Below are 25,950 nucleotides of genomic sequence, written 5' to 3' on the forward strand. Positions count from 1 at the left end.
CTGTCCTTTGCAGGCTGGGAAATTTGACATCATCCCAACCATGATCAACATTGGCTCCGGCTTGGCGCTCTTCGGGGTGGTGAGTGACTTAGACGCTGTTCACCCCTGGACTGGGGCCCTCTGCAGTAGTTGGCACAGCAGGCAAGCCCCTCGGCTCAGCCTGGCCTTCCCTTCCACCCTCTGGGCTTCTTTCCCGCCCCCCACCCTCACCCCCACTCCCACTTCCCCTTCTGGAGGACTGCACCCCTCAGGGCCTGGCTGTCTCCACCGAGGTAGAGGAGACTTTCTTTTCCTTGGAAGATCCCAGGCACAGAAACAGGGACTAACACATCCTGGCTCGTTCTTTCAGGCAACAGTGCTGTGTGACGTCATAGTCCTCTACTGCATGAAGAAAAGATACTACTACCGGGAGAAGAAGTACAAATACGTGGAAGAGTACGAGCAGGTAGACCACCCCCCGAACTTATCTCACTTGCCTCCGGTACCAGTGGTGACAACACTGAGCGCTGGGCCTGACACCCCCGGCAGTCCCACGCCACCCGTGTCACCTGCTCCAGCTCCAGAACACCTGCCCTAGTCCTTACTTCACATGGACCCACTCTTTAAAATCTGCCCGACCGGTGTGGCTCAGTGGTTGAGCATCAACCTATGAACTGGGAGGTCACGGTTCGATTCCTGGTCAGGGCACATGCCCGGGTTGCGGGTTCAATTCCCAGTCATGTGGGAGGCAGCCAATCGATGATTCTCTCTCATCATTGATGTTTCTCTCTCTCTCCCTTCCTCTCTGAAATTAATTTAAAAAAATTAAAAACATTTTTAAAAATAAAATTTAGCCTCTTTTAATTGGTGACATCTGTGGTGAGTTATGATAACATATTACAACAGAATTGCCTTGCATAGCAAAAGGGGTTGGGAACCATGCTCTGCAGCCACTGCACTAGGACCAACTTGAGTGCCTGCGGCTATGAAGGGCTGTCTCAAGTCCTCAGCAAAAGCACCTGGCCCTCGCCACCCAGAATGCTCCAGGCTTGCCTGCGGGCAGCAGCGCTGGGTGAGTGTACATTTATCCATAAGCATATCAATTAATGGCAAATATGTCATTTTTTGCAGGGTATCAACAATGAGATGGACCAGTAATGTCTACCCCACATCTGGGCTCCCCACGGCACTCATCAAAGCAAAGGAGAAATCAAAGAGAAGGGAGAAAAGGCTTCCATGGCACCCCAGGGAAAGTTCGAGATTCTGAGTCAGTTTCCACTCCACACAAGTCCTTTAGGGTTGCCCAGATGCTCTCGTTTTGTGTTGCAAGATGTGCATCGTTAACCACCCTGTTCTTGGCTGGGTCACCTTTGCTGACCCTTCAACTCGGGATCCTTTGGGTGAGCTGTGGCCCCAGGGCAGTGACGCCGCTGAAGCCACAGGGCTGGGGCCTTCTTCAGGGCCAGCTCTCTTCAGCTCTCCTGGAGCGCCCCCTGCAGGGCAGGTCCAGCGGTGCAGGTGCAAGGACGCGTGGCATGCCCACCTGCTCTCCCCCTGCCAGACTTTGTCCGCGTAATCATGAGGCGGAGTGAGTGTTTCTCTTTTGAGAAGAGGTATGTTGAGATGACTGAGGACCAAACATTAAAACAAATGATTTTCTTAATCTCCATCTGCGTGGTTTCCTAGCACGAGCTAAAACGTTCTTCTTTCCTCCCCTAGTAAATCCGTTTGTTGTCCCAGCCCAGTGATGGCGAACCTTTTGAGCTCGGCGTGTCAGCATTTTGAAAAACCCTAACTTAACTCTGGTGCCGTGTCACATAGAGAAATTTTTTGATATTTGCAACCATAGTAAAACAAAGACTTATATTTTTGATATTTATTTTATATATTTAAATGCCATTTAACAAAGAAACATCAACCAAAAAAATGAGTTTGCGTGTCACCTCTGACACGCGTGTCATAGGTTCGCCATCACTGTCCCAGCCCATTGTGCTCAGTCTGCTGCTGGAGCCTAGGTTCTTTTTTCCCTACTTCAGCTTTCTCTTAAAGGCCCAAGGATTTTGATCTTCATCAGGCTGTGTTCTTGCAGGGTTTACAAGATTTCTTTTCTCTAGGGACAGCTCGCCTGACCCGTGGTTACAATTTCCCTAATATGACGGCACTATATACACTCTAGGGGGCACGTTTTTAGGCAACATGACAACGGCTTCTCTTCCTCCGACCCCATTTGCTTTCCAGAAGCTTCCGACCAGAAGCAGCACCACCTCCACCTCCGTTGCCACTAGTGTGAAATGTTAATGAAGCTATTTCTAGTTTAGCCTTCACACTGACTTCATTCTGCACCAGGTGTTCAAGGTCTCCCTAAAGACAGCAGCTTGCCCTCCCCCTCGTCATGCATTCATTTCCGAGCACTGAAGGAACAGCTTATTTTTAAAGGGCTCTGCTCTGGTGGGCAAATGACCAACTTGGGCTTTTCTTACTTTGGGGGGCGGGGGTAGGTTTATTGGCCCTGGCTGGGGTGGCTCAGTTGGCTGAATGCCATCCAGTGCACATGCCTAGGTTGCAGGCTCGATCCCCAGTAGGGGTATGCAGGAGGCAGCCAATTGATGTTTCTCTCATCAATGTTTCTCTCTCTTTCCCTTCCTTTTTCTCTAAACCAATAAAAACATTTTTTAAAAAAGGTTTACCAAACCCCTCTGAAAAAACTCTGGTTCATGCTACCTTTTTTTTAAAAAAAACGCCCACTTAAACCTACAGCTCAAATGGAGCTGGAAGTTTTAGGAATGGCTTCGAACCTTGCAGGCTAAGGAGTGATGGTTACTGGAGTGGAGGAGACTCCTTTTAGCCTCCCTCTTTCTAAGACAGAATGATAGGGCCAGTTGGGGTGACGGCTGGGGGCTGGGGGTGGCATTGATTATTTCATTCACCAGAGTCAGCTTTTGGTTCAGCTATGTCCCCACTTGGTGGCACTGCCTCTTAAGTAGGGGCCCTTGCATCAGAAATGGGCTTCCGGGAGTCTCTGGAACCCCTAAAACTTTGCAAAGTGATGCAGCTGTGTGCATTCTTTCAGCTTTCATCAGATTCCTTTTAACCACCGCAAGGTGCTTATTGCAAACTGACCAGGCCCATCCGTGCCCGGGTTCTCAGTGTGGCTTTAATGAGAACACCTGCTTTTGACTCTTAGCGGCCAGTATTTCATCGTTGGATTTCTGCAGCGATGGAACAGGAAGCTTTCAGACTTCATCTGCTGCCTTTGATAACAGAAAACGGAGGTGCAAAGCCAAGCAAGCACCCTCAGCCTCTAGTCCAGAGAAACCATTCGTTCCAAAACAGTCTCCAGACGCCATGAAAACTGGCAACGGTGGAAATGCTGTAAAACACTGACTTTGCCGACAAGCTCGGGCAAAGGCGATGACCCATAAAATGGGGTTAATTATACCTACCGTGTGAAATGTCATGTAGCAGGCCTACCCACTGGGGCGTTTGATGTCTCATTAAAACTAGCTGCTCACCTGTTTGATCTCCACCAGAAAAATCAAACAATCGCCTGCCTGCTAGAGCCGTGTTTCTCAAACTTCAGCTCGCAGACCAGCCACCTGGGGATCCTGGGTAAGTGAGGCCTGGGAGTCTGCATTCCTAATCCACCACCCAGTGCAGCTGACACTGCTGGTCTGGGGACCACACTCTGAGCAAGACACCAGGACATGCTTAAATTAGGGATGAGTAACGTAACGCTGGATACATTAGCCTTGACCTGGCATTTGATCTCACGTCAACCTAAGGAAGGAAAACAGAGGTAAGGACAGATGTCCTAGAGGGTGCCGACTTCACGACCAACAGAAAAATCCCAAGGAGGCCGGCTTTGCACCATTTTGGCTGTCTTGTTTATTTCAAGTTTACAGAGAAGCTTAAACATCTGTGGAAAAACACCAAAGGCTTATTTTTTCTCAAGTTCATGTCTTTTTAAGTGATAAATACACAGTATTTAACTTTGTACACCTGATAAAAGGAAAATGCATAGTAGAAAGGATCAGGAATGAAACAGAAGCATCGGGCAGTAAATCAATCACAGGATAGAAAAGTCAGCAGTCCCACGAAACTCGGCCCGTAAAGCTGGAGGGAAGATGGGGACCGACGACCTTGGAACCTTTCCCTAGCACCTTAGAAATAAGTGGAGGTCATGGTTCTTCCCCCCTGGCAACGTGAAGCTCCCCTTTGGAAGATGGGTGAGAGTGACAGGTCGAACCTATGTGTCTAAATGCACAGGTATTCGCCTCCTTGGTCCAGAAAGGCTTTGAGGACAGGAGCCCTAACTCCAGGAAAGGCCAGACTAGCGGGGAGACAGCCTCTCGGGCCCCCAGTGCCGACAAGGGGCTAGATAAGGCTTTATGGGAGCCACTGGTAAGCCAGCGGAATAGAGGGGGAGGGGAGGTGTACAACAGGGCAGAGGAAAAGATGGCAAAGTTGTGCTTCCTTCAAGGCCCGGATGCAGGCCACAGGTTGCTTACACACCAAAGTGGTCCCACAGATGAGCCAGCAACGGGAGAAACGGACGGGCAGCCTTTGGCTCACCTGCAATGCTGCTCCTAATAGCTCCCCCTCTCCTGATAGCTGGCTTTTGAAAAACCAATGTTTGTGCTCCAAGGGAGTGGTAATTAACACCTTATGGTACAGCCCTCTCTGCTTAGGCTTTTTGGGGGTGGCAGCCAGTTCCTTTCCACAGCTTTCTTTGGTGTTTCTTTGTAAAAAAAAAAATAATAATAATAATAATAAAGTTATGAACTTGGGCCTCCCCCAACCCACCGCCAAAATAGCTGGGTGCTGCCTGATGTCGGGCATTGCACATGTGAAACCTGCCCCGAAAGTGTCGTGGGGGAGATGGCATTGCCCGACGCGGCTGTGTAAACACAGGAGTTCTGCAGAAGCTCTGCGCGCTGCCCGCCCTCCCCAGGACGAGCCACCCGCCAGGCCGGAGTCCATACAAACAAGCTGGGACAAACACCCAGGACCGGCTGACTTCAACCACTGCGAGGTGCTTACTGCAGCCTAACCAGGCCCCAGCTGCTCCCGGAAGGAGTGGGGCCCACACATTGAAACAGCATAGGAGGGAGGGCAGGAGGAAGTACCAGGTTACAAAAAGCAAGCAAGCAAGCAGGCGAGAGGACCCTCCATCAGACAGGTATCCTTTGATCGTTGGACACCAGCACTTCCTCATTCTGTACTATTGTTATAGGATCACGAGAAAACACTGGCTAACTGACAGTCAAGAGCTTACATTCAAGATCTACGGATGCCAAGAATGCCTGGGCTCCGAGATTCCTTGCTTCTCTCTCTGCAAAATGTCCTCATACCAAGGCCGTCCACACAGGAACAACGGAAAGCATGCAGTGTTTCCCCGGGTTCCACAAAGCACCGGGAATCTCCCAGGACAAAGTCTTCCCATTTTTCCTAACCCTTGACCTTCACACTCGCCCACCTGCGGCTCTGGAAGAAGTCCCACTTGTACTGCAACCGCACTTCTCAATATCAGATGAAGGTCAAAAAAAATAAACCTTTTCTTTCTGGACTTCTGACTGCGAAAGGGAAGGTCCTGTGCCAAGCCCCTGTTCCTTGGACCCTGAGGAGTGCTCTGGATTTCCACAGCCTTCTCTCAGAGGGTGCCCAGGGGGTCTCCTAACAGAGCTTTGCTGGTACGGATGATCATTTGTGTCTCGGTCGAATGAAAGTATTTCCTAACCGGACCTCCGGGAACTGGATATACTGTTTGACTAACGACAACACTCCTCTAGTATTTAAGAAGAGAACAAAACGTTCAGTGTCTAGAATTACACAGGCTATAAACAAGCTAAGCTGCTAATATACAAGCGCGGGTTTCATGGGTTCTAACTCCGATCGCACGCCCGAAGCCGGGGACTAGATCCTGGAAGCTCTAGAATAGATGGTTTCTGACTTACTCTGGAGTTCAGTCTAGTTGGAGAAGTAACCATTTTTGCTTGTTTGTTCCCTCTCAAGCCATGTAATATCCATGGAAGTAGAGGATTTCACCCTGATGTTTTTGTAATTGAACGAGAGATTTACTAAGAGAGGTCAGCCGCCTCCCTGTATGCATTCAAGTCCTTTAAGCAAAACGTCTCCCACCACCACCACTAATGCCCTTTAGGATTGACAATCCCCTCTGTGAAACAGTTCACCATCAAGCCCTTTCTGTTTTTCTGACAATTCCAGTCACAACAAAATAAAGTAAAATTAAAAAATGTTCAAGTCCTTCTTACAAATAGGTTGCATCCAAGCTCCCTGCAGCTACTGAGGGCTAGCCCTGCCTCGCTGCCTTGAGTCCACGGTTCTGGAAGGTGGTGTGCTTTTAGGTTTGGGGTTTGCATGGGAAGTCACGTCCACTCTTCTCCCTTTCAAATACAGCAACTCACTCACTCTGTGGTCTCAGGCCATGCCTTCTGAGTTTTCAGCCAGTTTTTCACGATTTTCAAACCCCACACACATTCTCTCGGTGTATCTGACGTGGTTCCTGGTTCACAACGAAGGATTTTTTGACATAAAAACGTTGTTTTAAAAAGCAAACTGTCCCAAAATGCATGTGGCTCTGGGTCTGCAACTCCTCACACCTGCCTGTTCAGCCAGCCAGCGGCCAAGGTCAATGTCATGGAGTGTTTTGTGGGTTGGTGTGTATTTTTTTTGTCCCCTTTAAAACAACAAAGGAAAACAAAACAAAAAAACAAACAACCGGAGATGACGGGCAAGGCTCTACACGCGTGCTCAGTTTCCGTAGGACATGCTGCTATGGAAACGCAGGGTGCGAGCCTTGGAGGTGAGACACCCAGCATGCGAGGTCACGGGCGTCCAGCAGCTACTCCATGGCGTCGTCTGGCCGCAGAGGATGCATGCGCGCTCGGTGGCCAGGGCCCAAGGCCCCCCAACTCTCCATACGCCGCCGACCGCCTTTCACAAGAGCACTTCCTCCTCCCCCGCGAGGGCCGGGTTGGGCCCCTGGAGGCTGTCTTCGCTGCCGTGCTTCCTGCTCACCAAACAGAAAACCAAGGTTAAGAGTGGGCAGTGCTGGCACAGCCCGGAACCGGCACCTCCAGGTCCAAAGCTATTTACACAACCTCTTCTTCTAGATCAGGGGTGGGCAAACTTTTTGACTCGAGGGCCACAATGGGTTCTTAAACTGGACCGGAGGGCCGGAACAAAAGCATGGATGGAGTGTTTGTGTGAACTAATATAAATTCAAAGTAAACATCATTACATAAAAGGGTACCGTCTTTTTTTTTTTTAGTTTTATTCATTTCAAACGGGCCGGATCCGGCCCGCGGGCCGTAGTTTGCCCACGGCTGTTCTAGATTCTCTCCTCCTTTTTTCTCAGATACAATTTTCTTTTTCTTTTCTTTCTTTTTTTTTAACCTAGTCCCAAAGGGCAGAGCCTATTCCCAAACAGCTGAGCCCAATCACAAATTTCGGAGCCTAGCCCCGAGGAGCCCAGACAAGGCCCAAAGAGCCAGCCGCGTCACGGGGCCAAAGCTAGTCCCGAAAGGGCTAACCCTAGGTCCGAAGAGTTGAGCCTCGCCCCAAAGAGCAGAATCTAGTCTCCAACAGTCTAGCCCAGTCCCGAAGGGCCTCAGAGACAATTTTCAAAGGAGATTTGTATCCCCTCTGTAAATGGAAAACCAGCGTCCTGTGCCAACAATAGCAAGGAACCATAAGCACGCATGCAAACCTGTGCGTGTGACACCTAAAATCGCGGCACAGACAAGTACTGCCCGGGCCCCACTCCGCAGCGTGTTCACTGCGGGTGTTTGCTATCTGGACCCCCTCCCCTTCGGCTATAGACTCTTGCAGGACAGGAACCATGACCCTTGTCTCCTGTCACCAGGTGAACTTCTTGGGGACAGTGAGGACCGCCTGGGCTGGGCCTGCCACACAGCCAGCCATCGGGAACCAGCTGTCAAAAGAAAACAGCACTTCCCCAGCAAACAGGCCTAAGGGACACCCCTGGCAGAGAGAAGGGCCCCCTCTTGGCGATGTGAGGAACCAGAGCAGACCACGCTGGCGGGAGGAAAGGTGTCCTTGTGTCCCAGAGAGCCAGATCCTGAAGCTCCGCCGCCAGAGCTGCCTGGGGTGACGGACAAGGGTGGGGTGATGGAGATGTGAGGGGAAATCCCTCACAGAGGCCCACACCCTCTGACACCATCAGGCACAGCTGCCATTTCTAAGGGAAGCCGCTGCGCTTCTCACACAGGACTCGTGCCCATTAAGTGCCGCTGGCCAGAAGGGAGACGGCCCCCACGCATGGGAAGGGAAAAGGTGATGCCTGAACATTCCTAGGAAGAAACCCTCTTTGATTAAAAATCACTCATTGGCTTTATGTTTCTGCCAAACCAGAGGGGTCAAGTTTCCCAGGGATCGGTCCCTCGATGCCCAAGCAGGCCCTCAGTTTCTGCCCTACTGGCCGGTCTTGCTGCAGATGGGACTTGGGACCAAGCCTCCAAGGACTGACTAAGCCTTATAGGTCCAGAGTGCCGGACCTTTTGGACAACCAAAGCATCCCACCTGGGGGCTGAGGGCAAGGGCAGGTAACCCCCAGGTGTTGCTGGGATTGCAGATGAGAGAATAAAGGGGCAGTAAAGCGCTTTGGGCCAATTTCAGTCTGCTGATGTCTTGCAATGTTGATCTCATTGAGAATAAAAGACTAAAAACGACAGTCTTGCACACAGACATGCAGGCAAACCCTAAAACTGAGGTTGAGAAGAGAAAGGCCAGCCCATTATGCTTCTGTAGGAGGGACATATGGGAACATCCGGCGGGGACTGAGGCAGCCTCGCAGGCTGGTGACACATGACTCTCATTGCTAACTGCTGCTTTCACTGCCCCAGAGAAGCATAAATAATCCCCCAAAAGCCCTAACCGGTTTGGCTCAGTGGATAGAGCGTCGGCCTGCGGACTGAAGGGTCCCAGGTTCGATTCTGGTCAAGGGCATGTACCTTGGTTGCAGGCACATCCCCAGTAGGGCATGTGCAGGAGGCAGCTGATCGATGTTTCTAACTCTCTATCCCACTCCCTTCCTCTCTGTGAAAAATCAATAAAATATATATTTTTTAAAAATCCCCAAACAAGCATTCCTCCTACATTACCACATAAGCCCCGACTTCTATGTATGGGAGGCCAATAAATTTCATCTAAGCCAATTCCTAACAAGAAAAAGCTGACACTTGTGCAAGTTCATCGCAGCGTTACTCATTCGTGATAACCAAACAGTGCTCATCCCCAGATGAATAGATAAGTATAATGTGTTCTCTCCATACAATGGAATGAATATCTCTCAGCCGTATAAAGGAACGAAGCACTGACACCTGCTACACCACAGATGAACCGTGAAAACATGATGCTGAGTGCGAAAGTCAGACACAAAAGGCTACATACTGTGTGATTCCATTTACATAAACATCCAGAATAGGCAAATCCATAGAAGCTAAAAGTAGATTAGTGGTTGCTGGGGAACGGAGGAGTTGGGCGGCTACACAACTCTGTGAACACGCTAAAAACCACTGGGCCCTGGCTGGGTAGCTCAGTTGGTTGGAGCATCGTCCCGATATGCCAAGGTTGCGGGTTCATTCCCTGGTCAGGGCGCGTACAAGGATAAACAATGAATGTGTAAATAAGAGGAACAATACATCAGTCTCTCTCTCTCTCTCTCTCTCAAATCATAAGTTAAAAAAATTTAAAAATAGCCCAGCCAGCATGGCTCAGTGGTTGAGTGTCAACCTATGAACAAGGAGGTCACGGTTTGATTCCTGGTCAGGGCACATGCCCAGGCTCGATCCCCAGTAGGGAGTGTGCAAGAGGCAGCCAATCAATGATTCCCTCTCATCACTGATGATTCTATCTCTCTCTCTCCTTCTCCCTTCCTGTCTGAAATAGTATATATAACACACACACACACACACACACACACACACACATATATTTTTTAAATTAAACAGTAAAAAATAAAAACCATTGAAATATAATATACACTCTAAATGGGTGAATTGTATGGTATGTGAATTATATGTCAATAAAGTTGCATTTAAATCACAGAAATGGCTGCCTAGAGCTCCCAGCTGAGGCTGAGGTGGTGGGTCAGGCTCGGTGGGAAGAACTGCTACCCTGCCAGGCACTGGGGGTTGAGTGGCAGAAAAGGTGCAGTTTGTCATGTCAGTCCTACAGGGACCGACATCCTCACCTGTCCTAGGAGGTGCTAACACTGACCCGGGTTTACGTTTGGAAGAGGGATGGCTACACCCTCCCCGGAGGCAGAGGATCTTACACAACTTGGCAGCAGGCGGGAAAGGGGACTTACTTCCTAGGTCTTAACCATCAGAGAAAGGGGGGATGCTGGAGAGGCAGCAGGCAGAGCCACAGATACAGCATGCCTGGGCGACCCAGAGCAGGGGCAGCCACGGGGCCCTGGGACAGAGCCCCAGTGCCACTGACAGGTCCTGAGCATAGATGGGTGCCCGGCTGGGTCGTAGGACCTGAGTGAACTCATGGGCATTCCGGGTGGAGCGCCATGCACCTGCAGCCCCAGCTCACATGCACGCCTGCCGTCGGGTCCAAGCCCCTGGTGCCCTGCTTTTCAGTCCAGAGGCCCAAGGTGAGCCTGGGCGCAGCAGGAAGGCCCGTCCGCCGCCCACCAGGGTGGGGGTGCCCGTGCTCTGCAGCTGCCCCCGCCCCCAGGCCCCGGCAGAGGCTACTGCGCAGGCAGGCAGGCTTTACCTTGGACTCAGACAGGGGCTCCCATTCCCTGGTTGGTTTTTTGCTGGAATCGCCAGAGGGGAGGGAAAAGGGAAGTGAGAAGGGACAGTTGGGATCCATGGGATGCCCGTCCCCCACCCCTGGGACACTCAGACCCCAAATACCCGCTTGGCAGAGCTGTTGCCAGGGCGATTATGAGGACACTGCTCTGCCGAGACACGTAGGGCCCCTCATGGGGGACACTGGCTTGCTCACCCAGCACAGGGCTGAATGCCCCATCAAGCACGCCTGCTTCTGGGCCACAAAAGTGCTTTCTGATTGTCAAGAGCTCCCCAGTTAAAGTGAAACTCCCCTGAGAAAGGTAAAACTTCTGGGTGGGTACGCTATGAGCACAAGGAGGCCGGCTGAGCCAGGGTGGGCGAGACCACAGCCAGGCTGCTCTGGCCTCCCCAGTGTGCCCGGGTCTGAGTCTTTCCAGCTGGAACCGCTCCAGGGATGGGCCCGGGCAGAGTGGGCTGCACAGGGCTACGCTGCATTTGGCCCCAGCTACCCACCCCAGGAAGGCAGGTGGACACTCACCTGAGCAGGTTTCCGGGCGCCGACAGCGAGCGTTCCTCCCGCCGGCTGCAGTCGAACGGGTTCCCGAAGGAGCGTTTTCGAATCATGGTCTTCACCAGGATCTGAAGGGGAGAAGAGGAGGCTCAGCCACCGGGAGGTGGGAGTCCAGGTAACATCCTCCCTCATCCTTCCTCCCCCAGCTCCTGGTCGGCTCCTGGGGCTTGTGGCCTTTGGGAGACACTGGGCAGCATCTGGGATATCGCAGCCAAAGCCATCACCAATTCTGATTGGTCCACTCCCAACACCTCCCATGGCTCCCTGGCTGCCAACAAGGTCCCAACTCCTTGGTCTGATGTTCAAGTCAGGTCACGATCGAGTCTTGGCCTGCCCACCCCCCGGGACCCGGTGCTCCAGGAGAGCTGGCCTGCACCTGGTCCTGTCTCACCTGAGCCATCGCGGGTGTGCCCTCCTGGCTCATCGACCTGCCTCGTCTGCAAGGCCAGGCCTCTACATTCAGTGAAAGCCTTCTATGACCACACCCACAAAACCCCAACTGTTGCTCTCCAGGTAAAAGGGGGCTGTACTTTTTAAAAATTAAAACATAATTCCCACAGCATCAGACTCGCCATTTTATAGGGTACAATTCCATGGTTTTTAGTAGATTCGTGTCGGCACTCTATAATTTCAGAACATGTCCATCACCCCACAAAGAAACCCTGTCCCCATTAGCAGTCACTCCCCACCTCCCCGGCCTCCCGGGCCCTGGCACACACCAATCTGCTCTCTGTCTCTGAACGCGTCTCTTCTGGACATTTCATGTAAAAGGAACAACACAGCATGTGACCTTTTGTGTCTGGTTTCTTTCACTCGGCATAATGTTTCTGAGGTTTATAATATGCTGTATCAGTATTCCATTCCTTTGCATGGATATAAATTTTATTAATTCATCGATTGGTGGACATTTTGGCTGTTTCTACTTTTGGGCTATTATGAATAATGCTGCTATGAACGTGTCCAAGTGTTTGTGTGGACATGTTTTCCACACAAAATGTTTTCATTTCTCTTGGGTGCATACCCAGGAATGAAATTCTTGGATCACATGGTAACTATGTTTAATGTTTTGAGGAACTGCCAGACTGTTTTCTACAGCGACTGTGCCATTGTATATCCCCACCAGCAACATGCAAGGATGCCACTGTCTCAGGGGATTGCGTTTTAGGCAAAGAGACACGCCTGCCCAAGGGTTAAGCACGAAGAAAAGATCCGCAAAGTCCATTCTCCGCATGGGATCTTTCCAAGGCCCACCCGGATCATGCTGCTCCCGATTCAAATCCTGCAGGTGCTTCCCACACCTCTCAGCGCACAGCCGATCCTTCCATGGGGCCTTCTCAACCCATCACCTGGCCCATGTCCCCCCTGAGGGACACACCTCGAGGCCCCTCAGTTACACAGTACATCTATTTGTTGACTGTGTGCCTCTACAGGATGGCAGGTGCCCTGTTGGTTTTATTCATCATGGTACCCCTGCTCCCAGCACAAGCCTGAGAAACCACTCAAGTGCTTCCTGAACAGTCAGGGACTAGTTCAGACTCAGGGGCAGACACCTTCTCCCAAGAACATCCCAAGCCTGGAACAGAATCACCCACGGTGGGCGCCGGGATCTGATGCCAGCCGCCTGCCCCACTATGGGCACAGGACGTGGGTGCAGTGGGTGGATGAGAAAGAGAGAGTGGGTGTGGGAGTTTTTAACAGTGAAGATCATGCAGAGGCTCCAGGTGGGGGAGGAGGAGGAAGATGTGAATGGATGCCCGCTAAGGGGCTCAGGATTTGGAAGAAGGAGAGAAAGTGTGTGAGGAAGCAGGGGGGAGAGGTGCAAAGCTGGAGAGAAGGAGCCAGCATTTGGGCTCCTACAGGGGCAGTCACTCGAGGCCCCTCCCGGAGCCCAGGGCCCTGCCTGTCTACCGGGGCCGGTGCTGGCCAAATGCACCCCAGGGCTTTGGAGGTGGCCATGGCGGGTGGCCAGCTGGACTCTGTCACAGGACTGCTGCCTGGATCCGGGTCCCTGAGGGTCCTGGTCTCCCACCTGGAGCCAGGCACCCTGATGGGTAGGGGATTGGCAAGTGGGTGACTCCCAGAGTCTCCGGGGTTAAGCCTGAGGACTCCACATTCTGGCTCCTTCTTCCTGGGTTAGGATGCAAGTGTGAGGCCATAAAAGGGGCTGGTGACTCGGGATCAAACCCCCACCCTCCCGAGTCGGGAAGGATTTTCTGCAGCGTGTGAAGTGGGAGCCCCTCTGCTAGCCCGGGAGCTGTGCACACGGCAGACGTGAGATGAGCTAAGCCGTTCGCTCTGGAGACTGGAGATGCACCGGGTGAGAATCCCGGCTCATAGACCTCGGCTCCAGCTCCATCCCTGGCACCCGCCCTGGTCCTTCTTCTCCTGTTCCCGCCATGCTCTGAAAGCAGGCATTCCGGGAGGGGCAGTGGGATCCTGGGAGAGGGGCTACCCCTTTACGGTACACAGGGACCTGGCTGCAGATAGAACCGAGGCCAGAAGATACGGGCACCTGGCCTGATGTGCGCCCAAGGCCCAGAGGCTGGTGGCAGTGGGTCTGGGGCAGAGCCAGCCACCCCCTGACCTTCAGGCCCAGCGTCTGCTCCTCAGACGCCTGCCTGCGTCTCAGCTGGTCTTGGCAGGGTCCACCTCCAGCCCCAGTGGCTCTGTCCCTGCTCTCGGTCAGTGGTTCGTCCGCCTTACCACGGTCGCCAGGCTGGGAATGTGTTTGACTGAATTCTCGACCTCCTCTTCGGTCACCTCGACCAGCGTGCAGTTCTCGTCCTCCGATGGCAACGGCTCCGCCCCATGCCTCGTGACCCAGGGGTGCAGCTTCAACGAATGACAGCAGGGGTGAGGGCTGGCTCCCCGAGGCAGGACAGCGGAGCCAGGGAAGGGATGCACGAGGGGAGAGGCAGTGGCCGGAGGCCAGACATGCAAGAAAGCAGATAAGCCAAGCAGAGGGTGCAGGGAGCAAGATGGTGGGAAACGTGGAAGAGACGAGGGACAGAGAATGGGAGGGAGCTACGAGGTGGGATGTGCATGGACCGGATTCTCCATCTGGCCCCAGGTCTTGGCAGAAGTGACTACAATTTGGCATCTGCCACCTGCAGTTGCCCGAGGAGCACCCATCACTCCTCAGCATCTCTTCCTGATGCCTGGAAAGCTCAGCTCAGAGCAGGCAGCATCCTCCCCATTTTACAGAAGGGCAAACAGAGGCTCGCGGAGGCACAATGACCACAGACCAGCTGGAAGGGCACAATACGGAGAGGACCCAGGCAGGGGTCTGGCCCCCCACTACACACCCCTAGGGTCTAAGCCCTCATCGGTAACTTTTGGGGCTTCCCCCTCTTCAAATGCTAGTTAGCTAGGTGGGTAGGGGTTCCCCAAGCAAATTTGTAGATTTCCTAACGAGCCAGATGTGTGTGTGTGTGGCATTGGCTGGGGTTTTGGGTGTAAGTGTGTGTGTGGGTGTGGTGGGCGGGGGGGGGGGGGGGTGGGGGGGGGGGGGGGGTGTCCCCTAACAGTGCTTTCTGGAACTGGGTGGAATTCAGCAGGCCAGGGTGGAGAGTGGGGTCAAACTGTTCACTAACTTCCTCCCACCCTCACTACAATTTCTCACAGAAGGATGGGCAAGGTCAAGGCAAGGGCCCAGGCCTTTGGCAGCGAGGGTGTGCAGCACAAAGAGGCCCCGGTCGGTCGGGTCCGGGGAGGGTGGATGCCATCAGCCGAAGCCAATCAGAGTGCTAGCTGCTCAGCTGGCAGCAGATCCCACTTACACAATCACAGCAACACAAGCCCCAGATCCTCCTCCTGCCCCCGCCTCCTGCGCAGGGGAGGGCAGCGGTGCCAAGGAGGGCATGATGCTGTGGATGTGGGGCGAGGGGCCTGGCCAAGGCGGGGTCGAGCCAAACAATTCCAAGCAGCGGACGACGCAGGCCAAGCCGCTGGCACGCACTCCACAGGGCAGCAGTGGCCCCCAGTACCTTGATCTCTGGCACCATGATCCTCGACTCGGGATTCTTATCCAACATGCGGGTGATGAGGTCCTTCAAGTCCTCGGCTATGTCGGGCCTGCGGGCGAGAGACACGTCAGAAGCTTGAGAGTCAGATACGCAGGACCACTCAGGGCTCCGAGCAGGAGGCGACTCAGGACAGCCGGGCGATACTCACTGGTCTGGAAATTCCAGGGCCTGACTCTTGATCTTACTGTGTAAACACATGATCCGCTCGTCCATGAACGGGCACTGCGAAGAGAGGTCGGAGCGGCCGTCAATGGCTGGCACGCCTGTCCTTGTAAAGGCCGCCCTGTGCTGGCCACTCCACATGGGTCACAACCGAGAAATAAGTAGCCCAGAGGCCTGATCTAGGAAAGGACAGTTCCCCACACACCCTTCTTCACCCACCTACTAGGTGAACAACAATAATTCCAAGAACAATTCAGAAGTCGTCACAGTAACAGCAGGGATTGGCAAGGGCTTTGTACTGAAGTTTCTCAAGACCAACGTTTCATTGGCTGTTCCCTCTGCCTGGAATGTTCTCCCCACCAACACTGGCCTGGCTTGTTTTCTCCCATCATTCTGGTGTCGAATCCAAGTGCACCTTCTCAGGGAGGCCTTCCTGAGCTCCTGTCTGAGGCAGACAGGCCGCACCCACCCCTGGCCTTCGCGTCATCGCGCCTCTCCCTGGCGTTTTATTACGTGTGTGTGTGTTTGTTGTCGAACTCCTGCGCTGGAACATCAGCTCCAAGAGGCCTGGCGTGTTCGCCTGTCTTGCTCACTGCTGTCTCCCCACTGCCCAGGAACATCCCTGGCTCAGAGTAGCTCAATAAACACGTGTTGAATGAGTGAGTACTTGGATGATTTCTGTCGATCCTCTCAGTAGCCATAAGGAATAGTATGTATTATTCTCATTTGACGGGAGAGAAAAATAGAAACTCAGCGAGGTGCCATGTCCTGCCTGGCAAGGACAAAGCTGGGATTCAGGCCTCGGCTGGGCTGATCCCGCAGCCTGTTCGTGCACCACCTGCCGGGGGACAAATCCACGCTCTCACCCAGCGGAGGGAGGGCTGACCCGGAAGGAGCCCGGGAAAAAGCAACCCTTATGTGAGTGCCTAGAAGGCTGGGAAAAGTCTCAGAGAGTGACCTGGTCCACTCCTGTCCAAGGAAAATGAGTCCATTAAGAGCACTAACCTGAGAGAGCAGTTTGGATGACACAGGTGTGTATTTGACAAGCTCATTCAATAGTGCACTTAAGATGTGTACATCTCACTGTATGTCAATTTTACCAAAAAAAAAAAGGGGGGGGTGCGGGGAGGAGCACTAATAAACAGTGAGCTCTACCTAAGGATTGCACCCTGAAACATTTACAAGTGCAGAGATGTTGGTAACTCTGAAATATGTAAAAAAATAAGACAGACTGAGGATGGACAGACAGGTGGTACAGTAGCAAGATTCTTTATGGTAGAATCCAGGTGCGGCTGCATGGGTGTTTACTGTACAATTCTTTCAACTTTGCTATGTGACTGAAACTTTCTGATCAAATGTTGGGGTAAGGGAAGGAGATTACAAACCCCTTTATGTCCTCACAGGGCCAGTTTCTTAAGTTTTCCTCAACAGGAGCACAAACTCACGAAGCGGGAAAATCCATGCTTTTACGGCTCACACAATCAATCCGACCTTCAGAGTTAAAAATAGAAGCCCCTAGCCCTGGCTGGTGTGGCTCAGTTGATTGGGCGTTGTCCTGTGCACCAAAAGGTTGCCAATCTGGTTGCCAGTTCAATTCCCAGTCAAGGCATGTGCTCAGGATGCAGGCCTGATCACTGATCAGGGTGTGTCAGGAGGCAGCTGGTTGATGTGCCTCTCTCACATTGATGTTTCTCTCTCCCCCTCTCCCTTCCTTTCCCTCTAAAAATCAATAAAAACGTATTTTTTAAAAATAGAAGTCCCTAAATATCAATACTATAAAAAAAGAGAGCAAAATAAAAAAAGAAAGAAAAGAAAAAACAGTATTCCCTAAATTAAAAATGCCAAATGGATTTTAACTTCCACTCCAATTCTATGCCTACAACAAACAGCTTCTAGGAACACAGTTGAGAACATCAAAGCTGTATTGGGCTTGGGAGAAAAAGTGCAGTCACTGATCAGTGATGTCTGTCTCGGTTTTGGAGTGGGGAGGGGACAGCATTTGCTGTCCTTGCCCTAAATCTATCAATTATTTACAACCTCTAAGAGCCTCTGCCATTCCTTCTGTTTTAGAAGCTCATGTTTTCACAGATATGACTATCCTATACTAGATCATGTACATTTGGGAAGGAATCCTTTTTCATATTCAGATCTAACTGTGGAAATAAAAACCAGCCACACTCAGGAGGCAGAACACCCCCACCCTGTTACCTGGCCAAACACAAAGCAGTAGAGTGTCACACCCATGGCCCAAACATCCAAGGCCTGCAAGAAAAAAGGAGCTTCATGTGAGGGGACAACGGTGGTGAGGGGCACCTACCACTCTGCCTGTCCAGCCTCAACTCCTCCAGCTTTCCTCCGGGGAACCACCTCTCCAGGACTCAGTCCATGGAGGTGAGGTGGGGTTGATCCTGCCCCCAGCCTCTGGGTAGTCACATGACCCAGGACTGACCAATGAGAGCACCACTTGCCCCAGCTGGTGACTAGATCAAGGATGGGACATGACCCAGGACTGACCAATGAGAGCACCACTTCCCACAGCCAGTGACTGGGTCAAGGATGGGCACATGACCCATGCTGGGCCAATCAGAGCCAATCCCAGGATTTTTGCTCGAGCTCTTCAGAAGACCAACAGTCTTTCTACTGAGGTTGGTAAACGGATAGCAAGTAGCCTGGAGCTGCTGGTGGCTAACCCACCTGGGGGGGAAACCAATTCAAGAAAACAGACCTAAGATGGAGAGATGGATCCCGATTTGAATCTCTGTATCTAACCACCACCCGAAGCCAAATGCACCCTGCTCATCTACGTGACTTAACAGATTCACTGTTTCAGCCACAATGAGTTGGATTTCTTGCCACTTATAACTGAGAGGACCCGAATACAGGCAGAACTCAGGATCTCCGGCAGGTCCAAACCTACCTTCCCAGAGAAGATTTTCCGGGTCTCGGAGAGAGACTCGGGTGCCATGAAGGCAGGTGTGCCCACAGTGTTAGAGAGGAGCGCATCGCTGCCCTTGAACTCGTTGCTCACGCCGAAGTCCGCAATCTTAATGTGCCCATCTTCTCCGACCAAGAGGTTGGAAGGTTTGATGTCCCGGTGGATGATCTTCTGGTAGTGCACTGAAAGCGGGTAGACACCAGATGGGAGAGAGGGGGCAAGAAAACCACATGAGGAGTTCCACGTGGCCCACACAGCCCAGAGATGGAGACAGGCTGGACCCCTCTGCTCTCCCACAGCTCCATCCCCTCCTATCCTCCCCCTCTCACAGCACTGAAAAGGGGGTCCCCAATGACGTTCCACCGTCCTCAAAAAGGGAAACACCAACTGCCAATAGCAATTAGGAACTAAGTCGCCCAGTGACAGAGCATGGAGAGTTTTTGTGGAGCTTGGCTCCCAGCTTCAAGAATCAAGATTTGTGACAGTTGAATGGATATATTTCCTTTTTTTCTTTTTTATTTAAATTTTGTTTTATTGCTTAAAGTATTACAAAGAGTATTACATATGTCTCCTTTGAATGAATATATTTTCATTAACTCAACTGTCACAAATCTACACTCAACCTGCTCACCAAACCAGCAATGACGAGAGCAGGTCGAATTGAAGTGTGAACCATGAAGCAAGACTGGGGACTTGGCTAACTGCTCCTTCCGGGACGTTAGCCCACAGGGGAGCCAATCCTATAGTCTGGAAGACCCAACTGCATTTCTGTGGTGGGGGTGAGGATGAGGATGATGATGATGATGACGACAATGACATGGGAATAGGAGGAGCAGCTTCAGATGTTGAATGTCCAGTCTGGGGCCTAGCCCTGTGTTAACTACTTCCCGTTTACACAATCCTAATGTGACAGGCATGGGTAAGAGTCAAAATGTTTAACAACCAGAATCAGAAAACACCGGCCAATCAGAACTACTGATGTGCACTGGCTGATGGCAGCCCTGATGAGAGACACTTTATTCCCATTTTACAGATGAGAAAACTAAGGTCCCAGGAGATAAACAGGATCCCCCTCTCAGGGTTGTTGAGCATAAGGGACAATAGAAGTAAAGCCCCTACCAGGACACTCTTGCCATTGCTCCTAATTTTCCTGGGTGGCAGGAAAAGAGTTTCTGCTGCCAGCGGCATGGCCACTGGTGGGTTCTCTGCAGCTTCCCCTGGCTCTGCATCTCAGACAATTCTGTTTCCCGCCCACCTCCTTGAGCTCTAGGAGGAAAATTAGAAACTCTCCATTTCCTGCCCACCCCTGGGAGAGGCTCCTCTCACAGGCCCCACTTACAGTACTCAATGCCTTTGATCAGATCCTGGAAGTAGAAACGGGCCTGGTCTTCAGAGAGCGGTTTGAGGGTGGGCACTTCCATCACAGGCCTGAAAGGTCGACACACGCATGAGCAGCAGAACCGACACCAGCCTTTGCTTTCTCTCAGTGCAGAGCCCAGCATCACCTCGCCCCGCTTCACAAGCCCAAGAAGCTTTGGGCAGCAGCCCGGCCAGGGCTGGGGACACTCACCCTTGGTTGACCAGTTCAAACACTGCAGGGAAGAGAAGGGGGAAATGGTTACATTGGAACTGGAAATCCATCTTCCTCGCCATCATCCTCTCCTCCCAACCACCCCTAAAAACACCAAGAAGCACGGAAACTAACAGTGGGATTGGAGCAAGAAACAGCCCACTAAACCAAGCCGCTCTATGTCCTCCTTTTCTAAGTTCCCATCAGGAGGCTAAGGGTCAGAGATTTCTGATGTCCTAGGACCCCAACCTGGCTGTACGTCTACCCATCAGATACCCAGAGAAAACAAAGCAGGGAGACAGGAGACAGGCGGGGTCCCAGGGATATGACTGATGCTAAACTGTGTCAGTCTAAAGCAGCGGTTCTCAACCTGTGGGTCGCGACCCCTTTGGGGGTCGAACGACCCTTTCACAGTGGTCGCCTAAGACCATCAGAAAACACATATATAATTACATATTGTTTTGTGATTAATCACTATGCTTTAATTATATTCAATTTGTAACAATGAAATTGGGGGTCACCACAACACGAGGAACTGTATTAAAGGGTCACGGCATTAGGAAGGTTGAGAACCACTGGTCTAAAGGGACAAAATCCCAATGTCGATTTACTTAAGCCCAAAGAATAGCCCCAGGGGTCTCAAAAACCCTAGGAACGTTTCAATTCAAGAAAGAAACTAGCATGAACAGGTTTCAACAGCCCCTCCCCAGTTCTCCAAGCTGCTGGGCTGTGTCAGGTTACAGACCAAGAATAGTTGGTAATATTGCTCCAACTCAACACTCTGGGCAGATGGCCCTCGGACCCTTCCTGACTCTCGAGTCAAACCAAGACTTCGAGCTACCTAACAGAGCCCTTCTGAACTCACATTCACACAGGACACGCACAGGCTTCACACCGTGTCAGTTTCTTCCCAGCCCAGGGTATATGGAAACTGCCCCTGGCAACTACTAATCTGCATTGTCTCTACGGATTTGCCTATTCTGGACATTTCCAACATAGGGAATCCCACAACAGTGACTTTTTGCGTCTGGCTTTGTCACTCAGCACAATGTTTTCATCCATGTTGTAGCATTTATCAATACTCAGTTACTTTTCGTGGCTGCATACTATTCCATTGTATGGACAGATCACATTGTGTTTATCCATTCATCAGTTGATGGACATTTGGGTTGCTTCTGCTCTTTGGCTGGTGTGAATAATGCTGCTGTGAACATTCGTGTACAAGTATTTATATGGATAACTACTTTCAGTTCTTTTGAGTATATACCCTGGAGTGGAATTACTGAGTGACGTGGTATAATTATTTTAATTTTGTTCTGCTTGGACAAACAGAACTGGGAATACGAAGCTATACATTAGGAAGTGAAAACATAGCATAATGAGTTTCAAAATCAAGTAGAGATGGAATTGTCTGTTGTTCTAGAATCATCTACCCACATCGGAGTCAATGTATGGAAGAAACCAAAAAGTTTTTCAAAGCTCTCCAAGGGCTGAGGTGGCCGAGGAGAAAGGGCCAAAGCCTCAGACAAAAGCAAGGCTTAAAAGTTCGAACCAGAAAAGGAACTTGCCTCCCCCAGGGCCCCTTCCTATCTTTTAAGTTCATCAACCAGCATTGAGCAAAACAGAGGTAGGGCAGCTCCGCCCTGGCTTCAGACTGTGGCTAAAAGCCTAGGCAGCAGCACTGAAGGTAAAGCCACAGACAGGAGCGCGGGTCCCCCAGCTCTGGCCTTGCCTGCCTCGGTTATATAAGTCTCAACTCTCAAGAACTGCCTCATGAATTTCTGCGCCTCCCTCCCTCCCACCCAAGCACCATAAATCAGCTGGCGTGGGGGAAGCTGGCCTGCTGAAACAGGTCTATTTTCAGTCGCTCACAGTTGAACCACGCTTGCGGCTGAGCAGTGGGTGGGACGTTTCTAACCTCTAGAAAGGCTGGTCGTGTCTTCCACCCTTTGGGATCTGGCCTGCAGCCGCAGGACCCTTGTTGATACCTCCCTACGGGCCTCACGGGTTAACCTGGAAAGATTTCCAAAACCACTGGAATCAAATACCAAAGGTCAGCCTGGCTCCTTGTCACACCACCACCTTAACAAGTGAAAAACACTCGGCTGGTGTGGCTCAATGGTTGAGTATCAACCCAGGAACCAGGAGCTCAGGGTTCCATTCCTGGTCAGGGCACACGCCCAGCTGTGAGCTCGATGCCCAGGTTGCAGGCTCGATCCCCAATGTGGGGTGTGCAGGAGGTAGCCGGTCAATGATTCTCTCTCATCATTGATGTTTCTCTCTCACTCTCTCCCTCTACCTTCGTCTCTGAAATCAATAAAAAAAAAATTTTTTTTAAGTGAAAAACCCTATGGGCACCACTCTCATGAATGCCTACCCAAGCCAAACATTAACTGGACATGTGACCTGTCAATCACCTACTCAGGGGCCCAACAGCCTGCTGTTCAGTTTTGAACTAGTCCTGCCTGCTTCCTTCATCAGCCTTTACACTGAGAGCTGCCCAAGGTCCTCACCATTTTTTAAAAATGAGGCTTCTGAAGACACGCCCAAGTCCTTCCATTTCCACGTGCAGGGCCCAGGCCCTCTGTGCCCCTCCCCGCAAGGCTCCAAATGCCCCACCATGGTCTCCCATACCCTTCACCCTCACCCCCACCTATTCTCTCTGGTTTACTCTGCTGCGGCCACGTTTTTGTTCAAACACACAAAGCTCCCACCAGCCTTTGTGCCTGCTGTTCCCTCTTCCTGGAATGCTCTTCCCCAGATGTAACAGGGCCGTACCCTTGACAATCAGGTGCTTACTGGTTAGCTCCTATCTGAAGTGGGCCCTCCATCCTTCTCTCTGTCACCCTATTTAACCTTCTTCAGAGCATCTGTGTGAAGTTGATTATCTGGCTTATTTAGGTGTTGACTGTCATCCCCAACTAGAATGTCAGCTTCCTAAGAGTAGGGCCTCATCTTTCCTCCTCATCACGGCATCCTCAGTGCCTAGAATAGTACCCAGCATATAGTAGTTGCTCAATAAATATTTGCAAGTGAACGAATAGGACATGCAGATAAAGTCCCAGCAAGAACTCCCTGCCACCTCTTGCTTCAAGTCAGGGGCGCTGCTTTCTGTGGGGCTCGCTGTGGGGCCCAGCTGAAATGGGAAAGGAGAAGCTGTCCTTGGAGGGAGATGGCAGGGGCAGGGGCTGCCTCAAGAGTATGCCACGGCTTTGGCAGTCACAGCTGCCTGAGCAAGGGTGGCAGAAGGCAAGGGCTCAAGTCTTACCCATGTACAGATGGTCCTCATTGGGGTCATCCAGGACCTGTTGGCACAGCCACATGGAACAGGCGGAGACAGGAGCAGGGAGAGGAAGAGAGAAGAAAGATATGAATGGGGAGGAAGCAGCATCCAACACAACAAGGGTCCAAACTCTCAAGGGTCTAAAACACCCAGAAAGGTTTCAAAAGGGAGGGGGCAAATTCCTCCCTGAGAAATGTCTCAGGTTGAATAAGAACCCCACCTGTCTCCTGGGAGACAACTAAATGGGTCCTCAAGGTGAAAATTCAAATCCTGTCCCCCTTCTCCCCAACCCCAGAAGGACATGATGCCTCCCAGCCTGGACAGGCCACAGCACTTTCTCTCATGGCCTCTGCTTCCATCTGATCACTATTTCCACCTTTTCAGAAACCGCAGGACACATGATATCACAACAGGTTGAAAGTAGCAGATACCAGAACCCAGTCATCTTCTCTTAAGCCAGACATTAACTACAACAAAAATTTGCAAAAATGTAAAACTATGTCTGGCCCATGTGGCTCAATGGTTGAGTGTCAACCTATGAGCCAGGAGATCACGGTTGGATTCCTGGTCAGGGCACATGCCTGGGTTGTGGGCTTGATTCCCCAGTAGGGGGTGCACAGGAGGCAGCCAATCAATGATTCTCATCATTGATGTTTCTATCTCTATTTCCCTCTCCCTTCCTCTCTGAAATCAATAAAGGTATTTTTTTTTAAGTAAAATTATGCCTCTCTTCTAATTACTACTCAGTCCTGCAATAAGCTGTCAGAGGTGCCGTGGCTCTCCCTGGAAAATACCAATGTGGCATTTGGGTAATAACAGAGCCAGACCTCCCAGGTGTCTGTCTCCCCCTGCCCCCACCTCACCTCCACCAGCTTCACCACGTTGGGGTGGTCCAGCTTCTTGAGGATGGCAATTTCCTGGTACACCTGCTCAATGGGGCCCCTGGGCTGGATGCAGCCCCCTGGGGCTGGCCGGGTGCCTCGGGGCGGGGGGCGACCTGGAGAAAACACAAACCATCTTAGGGACGGGACTGGAGTGACTGATGCCACCAGGGGCTTCACACGGCCTCCTCCTCATCTGTTCCTTCTGCTGCTGAAAATCAGCAAGGCTGGAACCACGGTCCTGTTGCTCAGCCTTCTGTGAATCCCCTCCTTCCCATCCCAGGCTCCAGAGAGAGTCAGGAGTCCACGGAGGGATGGAGAAAAGAAGGCTGGGGTCTGGCTTGGCAATCTCAACGTATCAGGGTGAGTCAATCCCTGCTCCTCTCTCTGGGACTCAAAAACATTACCCCTCGTCTCCTTAACTCTTGAAACACCAGAGATAGCAAATGAAGTCAGAAATAGGAAAAGATGTAAGAGCCGATGAGACAAAAAAAAAAAAAAAAAAAAAAGATGATGCCACGTGCTCGCTTTGGCAGCACATATACTAAAATTGGAACGATACAGAGAAGATTAGCATGGCCCCTGTGCAAGGATGGCATGCAAATTCGTGAAGCGTTCCATATTTTTTAGGAAAGAAAATTAAAAAAGATGATGCCATAGTTCAGTGCCTGGCCCTGTGGTGACTGACAGTCAAAAGGCCACAATGCTGGAAAGAGGTTAAAACTCATAATGTGGCACACCCTATGGAAGCCAGCATCGAAGCGTGAGTCACAGGACTAGACCTGGACGTGACCGTGTTTGGAAAAGTGAAAGCGAGATACAGGTGTCAGAAGTGGGGCGTGAAGGGGAGTTCGAAGGGAAAGGGAGGGAGGGCACTGACAAACTCCCCTTGCAAAGCAAGGAGTCAGGAAGCACTGGCTACACCTGTTGGAACAGGAGGGAAGTGACTAATGTAGGTAACAAGAAAGGAGCTAAACATTACATTGGCTGGTTGGGAAAGGGAGGTTAGAAAAGGATTTCAGAGGAAGTCAGAGGTAGATGGCAAAAACGGATACATCGGCCCTGGCCGGTGGTTCAGTGGTTAGAGCTTCGGCCTGTGCACCAAAGGGTCTTGGGTTCAATTCCCCGTCAAGGGCATGTACCTGGATTGAAGGTTCTATCCTTGGGCCAGTCAGGGTGTGCACGGGAGGCAACCAACCAATCTCTCTCTCTCTCTCTCCCACCCCCCACTCCCTCCCTTCTACTCTCTCTAAAAAAAAACAATAGAAACTATATCCCCAGGTGAGGATTAACAACAACAAAAAAGGATAAATCAAGAAGTAATGGCATAAGATATTATCTGACTTGGAGTTCAGAGGAGCAGGATAAACCAGGGTCCTGTGATAGGATGAGGTTTGTGTTTTCTCTTATCTACATTCTCTCTGTGGCCTGTGCTGACATTCTGCCCAGCAATGCTGGCGGGGAGCAGCCTGATACACCCACATGCGGGTCTATCATCTGACCACAGGCCGCCATTACCAGCTCCTCCAAGAGCGAGAAGTGGGCTGCCTGAGGGAGGCGGAGGCGTACAGCAAGAACCGCTGTTCTCCACTATACGCCCTCCTGTACTTTTCTGGTAGATCTAGTTCCAATACTTCATGGTACTTAAATTTTTTTAATTCAACATTTTGAAACCTGTCAATCAATGGTTTTTAGTACATTCGTGAGGTTGTGCAACCATCACCAACATCTAATCCAGAACATTTTCATGCCCCTCC

General features: G+C 51.4%; 2 protein-coding genes across 6 annotated transcripts in view; one reads left to right on the forward strand and one right to left on the reverse strand.

Moving 5' to 3' along the window:
• The window catches only part of P2RX4 (purinergic receptor P2X, ligand gated ion channel, 4), a 5,440-nt gene extending 3,794 nt beyond the window's left edge, over positions 1-1,646 (forward strand). The window contains exons 5-7 of one of the 2 annotated variants that reach the window (XM_014547039.1): positions 14-79; positions 350-445; positions 1,111-1,646. In XM_014547039.1, the coding sequence (XP_014402525.1) occupies positions 14-79; positions 350-445; positions 1,111-1,137 (189 nt within the window). In that variant the 3' untranslated portion in view covers positions 1,138-1,646. Of the gene's footprint in view, positions 1-13; positions 80-349; positions 683-1,110 lie in introns of those variants that run through there. The other variant, XM_014547038.1, reaches the window with a different exon arrangement.
• Positions 1,647-3,840: 2,194 nt separating this feature from the next.
• The window catches only part of CAMKK2 (calcium/calmodulin-dependent protein kinase kinase 2, beta), a 43,666-nt gene continuing 21,556 nt past the window's right edge, over positions 3,841-25,950 (reverse strand). Inside the window, exons 7-18 of one of the 4 annotated variants that reach the window (XM_005875421.2) lie at positions 24,176-24,309; positions 23,298-23,334; positions 20,030-20,051; positions 19,799-19,887; positions 18,442-18,641; positions 17,733-17,786; positions 15,511-15,584; positions 15,324-15,411; positions 14,041-14,169; positions 11,305-11,405; positions 10,747-10,789; positions 3,841-7,009 (exon numbers count right to left, since the gene is read on the reverse strand). In XM_005875421.2, the coding sequence (XP_005875483.1) occupies positions 6,842-7,009; positions 10,747-10,789; positions 11,305-11,405; positions 14,041-14,169; positions 15,324-15,411; positions 15,511-15,584; positions 17,733-17,786; positions 18,442-18,641; positions 19,799-19,887; positions 20,030-20,051; positions 23,298-23,334; positions 24,176-24,309 (1,139 nt within the window). In that variant the 3' untranslated portion in view covers positions 3,841-6,841. The remainder of the gene's footprint in view (positions 7,010-10,746; positions 10,790-11,304; positions 11,406-14,040; positions 14,170-15,323; positions 15,412-15,510; positions 15,585-17,732; positions 17,787-18,441; positions 18,642-19,798; positions 19,888-20,029; positions 20,052-23,297; positions 23,335-24,175; positions 24,310-25,950) is intronic. The other 3 variants (XM_005875422.2, XM_005875423.2, XM_005875424.2) reach the window with 3 other exon arrangements.

This window comes from Myotis brandtii, unplaced genomic scaffold, assembly GCF_000412655.1.
Source record: "Myotis brandtii unplaced genomic scaffold, ASM41265v1 scaffold463, whole genome shotgun sequence".
Taxonomy (NCBI): Eukaryota; Metazoa; Chordata; class Mammalia; order Chiroptera; family Vespertilionidae; genus Myotis; species Myotis brandtii.